Source organism: Hyperolius riggenbachi, chromosome 3, assembly GCF_040937935.1.
Source record: "Hyperolius riggenbachi isolate aHypRig1 chromosome 3, aHypRig1.pri, whole genome shotgun sequence".
Taxonomy (NCBI): Eukaryota; Metazoa; Chordata; class Amphibia; order Anura; family Hyperoliidae; genus Hyperolius; species Hyperolius riggenbachi.
In genome coordinates this window covers 56380550-56384916 of record NC_090648.1, presented here as the reverse complement: position 1 = coordinate 56384916, position 4367 = coordinate 56380550, and the positions used below count along the sequence as shown (strand labels likewise).

The following is a 4367-nucleotide window of genomic DNA, read 5'->3' as shown; positions in this document are numbered from 1 at the left end:
TCTGCCAAAAAGGGTTTTTTAGTCATTTTGGTTAAGAAAGTTACGTAATTTAAAAAAAAATGTTTTTCAGAATCCGTTTTATTCTGTGGATATCAGCTATTATGCATATGACATCCTTGATATACGCCCAAATTCTCTGAATGGCCAAATACTTTCAGAAACATTGGACCAATAACACACTGCAAAACCTTTCCATGAAAATTTGAATACCATAGAAGTTTTAGACCAACCACAAGATTCTGTAAAACTCGGTAGTATCCGAGTCTTGTTAATGGTCTAAAATGCTAGTGATATTCCGATTTCCATGGTAAACCACCACATTCTCTGATTAGTCCTATACTACTGAGTATTACCGAATCCTGCCATTTTTCCAATTTTGGGCCAATCACAACACTCAAAATTCTTGTTACTATTCAACTAATCAGAGAATGTGGTAGTATACTGTGGTAATTGAAATACCACGGAAATTTTACACCAATCACAAGACTTGGATATTACTGGGTTTTACCAAGTCTTGTGATTGGTATTAAGTCAGTGGTATTTACATTTATACAGAAAACTTAAGCAGGCTGTGATTGGTCCAATGCTTCCAAGCTCTGTGATTTGGCTAAAATTTCTGAGTTCCAAGACAGTATTTCACAAAGATTTTCCATGGAAATTGTCCAAACATATGTATGTATGTATGTATGTATGTATGTATGTATGTATGTATGTATGTGGCTGGATAGTGTAGTGGTTAAGGGCTCTGCCTCTGACACAGGAGACCTGGGTTCAAATCTCGGCTCTGCCTGTTCAGTAAGCCAGCACCTATTCAGTAAGGAGTTTCTTGGGCAAGTCTTCCAAACACTGCTACTGCCTACTGAGTGCGCTCTAGTGGCTGCCTCGCAAGCGCTTTGAGTCCGACAGGAGAAAGGCGCTATACAAATACTGCAATTATTATTATTATTATTATTATGTATGCATCTATACCATAGTGTACAACATACCAAACTCAAACCACAGCCTCACCAGCCTAGCGCAATGGCATAAAGTTGCTGTGAAATTGATTTGAGAGATTAGATAGATAGATATACAGACACAGGTAGTCCCCGACTTATGAACGCCTGGCTTACAAACGACCCACCGATATGAATGGCAGGAATTCTGTGTTACCATGGGAACAAGTAAAAAAAAATTTCGAATTGGACTTGTAGTTTGAGAAAATCGATTTTAAAAAAATTCTAAGAAAAATGGCTTTTAAACTTGTATAAGCAGGTACAGAGGGCAGAGGTGACACAGAAGGGGACACTGGAGGTACAGGGGAGAGAGATGGCAAAATGTTCTGACTTAAGAACAGATTCAGGATAAAAACGAACCTACAGTCCCTACCTCATTCTTTAACCGGGGACTACACACACACACACACACAGAGAAAGCGAGAGCACGAGATAAAGCAAGAGAGAGAGAGATAAAAAGATAGAGAGAGAGAAAGCGAGAGAGAGATAAAGAGAGAGAGAGAGAGAGAGCGCGAGTGAGAGAGAGAGAACGCGAGAGAGAGATAAAGAGAGAAAGAGAGAGATAAAAAGAGAACGAGAGAGAGACAGTGAGAGAGAGAGAAAAAGAGAAAGAGAGAGAGAGAGAGAGAGAGAGAGAGAGAGGAGAGAGAGAGAGAGAAAGCAAGAGAGAGAGAAAGAGAAAGAGAGAAAGCGAGAGAGAGATAAAAAGATAGAGAGAGAGAAAGCGAGAGAGAGATAAAGAGAGAGAGAGAGAGAGAGATAAAGAGAGAGAGAGAGAAAGCGAGAGAGAGAGAAAGAGAGAGAGAAAGCGAGCGAGAGATAAAGAGAGAGATAAAGAGAGAGAGATAAAGAGAGAGAGAGAGATAAAATGAGAAAGCAAGAGAGAGAGAGAGAGAAAAAGAGAGAGAGAGAGAGAGAGAGAGAGAGAGAGAGAGAGAAAAAGCAAGAGAGAGATAAAAAGAGAAAGAGAGAGAGAGAGAGAGAGAGAGAGAAAGCGAGAGAGAGATAAGAGAGAGAGAGAGAGAAAGAGTAAAAGAGAGAAAAAATGAGAAAAAGAAAAACAGAGAGTAAAAGAGATGAAGAGAAAAAGAGAGAAAAAGAGAAAGAAAAAGAGAGATTATAGATATAGATATGGTTACCATTGCACCCAGATACACTGCTGAAACAAAGGAATAGTGTTAATGGGTTTTTTTTGTGCATAATGGCAATCAGACTGAAGACAAATGTTATAGAACAATAATTCAAACAATATTTCCAGCACAGCAAATCTTAAAGAAATTATAGTTTTTATTAAATAAGTGTGAATCACATAACCACACCCATCAATGATCAGCTAGAACATATACATCAAATTAAAACATATTCAAAACTTTAATTATTCCATTACTGTTAGTCAATCAGGGCCTCAAATAGTATTTCAGCTCCACAATCACATTTTTTTAATCCAATGATGAACACACATTAATTCAAATGTAAAAAATTGAAAAAATAAATAAATGGAAAATGACTTCCCAATAAACGTAAACAATAGATTGAGAGGGAAAGTGACAGATTGTAACCCTAATAGTACATGATACATTGATTAAATGGATATCCCCCTATTAGAACAGTCCATAGTGCGAATAATATAAATGTATATTTTAAAAACTGCCTGGTTTTAATGTATCAGCTGATAACAGTTCATTTGCAATTTTTTTATAAATCCCCAAAAACAATGTACTTCCTGTCTGTCCTGTGGTCTCTGAATATGGTTCCAAAAGGCATATGTTCATGAATCTTTTATACTTCTCGATCATCATAATTCAGTGATGCTACAACAAAATGTTCATTAAACACAGTTTGCAGATTTACATCCACTCGCCAATGTATCTTCTGATGAATTCTCAGATTTGACTGGCGTGAGAAGCTCTTGTGACATTCTGAGCAACTAAATGGCTTTTCTCCTGTGTGAGTTTTCTGATGCCGAGTAAGATTTCCCTTATGTGAGAAACACTTAGCACATTCCGTACATTCAAATGGTTTCTCTCTGGTGTGAATACGGAGATGAACATTGAACAGTGTCTTAGTGCAGAAGGATTTCTGACATTCAGAGCAAGAAAACAGCTTCTCTCCAGTATGGATCAGCTGGTGAGCTATGAGACTTGATTTCACAGTAAAACATTTGTCACATTCTGAGCAAGAAAATGCCTTTTCTCCAGTATGACTCACTTGATGAGCTATAAGCTTTGATTTCGTGACAAAACATTTCTGACATTCAGTGCAGGAAAAAGGCTTCTCTCTAGTATGAATCCTCCGATGAGCCATGAGGTTTTCCTTCTGACTAAAACATTTCTCACATTCAGAGCAAGAAAATAACTTCTCTCCGGTGTGGATCCTCTGGTGTACTTTAAGATGCGACTTTTCCATGAATCTTTTCTCACATTCTGAGCAAAAAAATGGCCTTTCTCCTGTGTGTCTCCTCTGGTGAGTAATAAGCTGTGATTGATAACTGAAACTTTTCTCACACTCGGAGCATTGATGTGGCTTGTCTCCTCTGCGACTCATCATGTGCTGCTGGAGATCCACTTTGTTGTAAAATATTCTGAGAGTTAAGCAGGATTAAGGTTTTTATTCACCTGCAATTAAAGATAGTATAGGCTAATAAGCATTGACAGTGTATCAAACAATAAATAAGTCTGCCATAAAAATGGTGAACAGATTTTTGAAGATGGCATGTGATGATCCATAATGTTTATCAGATTATTATTAACAAGAGTTACATAGAAAAAAATTATCTTAAAAAATGAAATTGAATAATTTGCTTCAAATTAATCCACCTATTGCACATTGCTGATGTATTAAAGGAAACCAGTAATAAGAAAAACATCTCCTGGGGGGGTACTTACCTTGGGCGGGGGACGCCTCTGGATCCCAACAAGGCTTTCCCCGTCCTCCGGTGTCCCAGAAATCTCCTTCTACAACCCCCTAAAGTGCAGCGTTGTAAATATTTACCTTCCGTGATGCTGCGCAGGCGCACTAACTGCTTTCCTTTGGGTTAAGGCGGAAATAGCCAAACTCAATCGACCTGCTCTACTGTGACGGTGCAAGTTCTTTTGCGCCTGCGCAGTAGAGTGGATATGATCGGCCTCAGCTATTTCCACCTAGCCCAAATGAAGAACCGCTACTGCGCCTGTGCTGGATCCCAGAGAGGTGAATGAATCAAGCCTTGTCAGGCGAGGATTGCAGGAGGATTTGAGGGAGCCAGAGCTAGATTCCTTGCAGCTACAGGGATGGGGGGGGGGGGGAGCCTCATTGGGACCCTGAGGCTTCCCCCTTCCGAGGTAAGTACCGCCTAGGGGACTTTGTTTTAATACACAGTCTCTTTAAGAAACA

At 39.1% G+C, this 4367-nt stretch overlaps 1 protein-coding gene across 1 annotated transcript in view; it reads right to left on the bottom strand.

The window, feature by feature from the left end:
* The window catches only part of LOC137562107 (zinc finger protein 84-like), an 87750-nt gene extending 84211 nt beyond the window's left edge, over window positions 1-3539 (bottom strand). The window contains exons 1-2 of the mRNA XM_068273444.1: window positions 3204-3539; window positions 2861-3119 (exon numbers count right to left, since the gene is read on the bottom strand). Of these exons, the coding sequence (XP_068129545.1) occupies window positions 2861-3119; window positions 3204-3539 (595 nt within the window). The remainder of the gene's footprint in view (window positions 1-2860; window positions 3120-3203) is intronic.
* Between the last annotated feature and the right edge of the window lie 828 nt (window positions 3540-4367).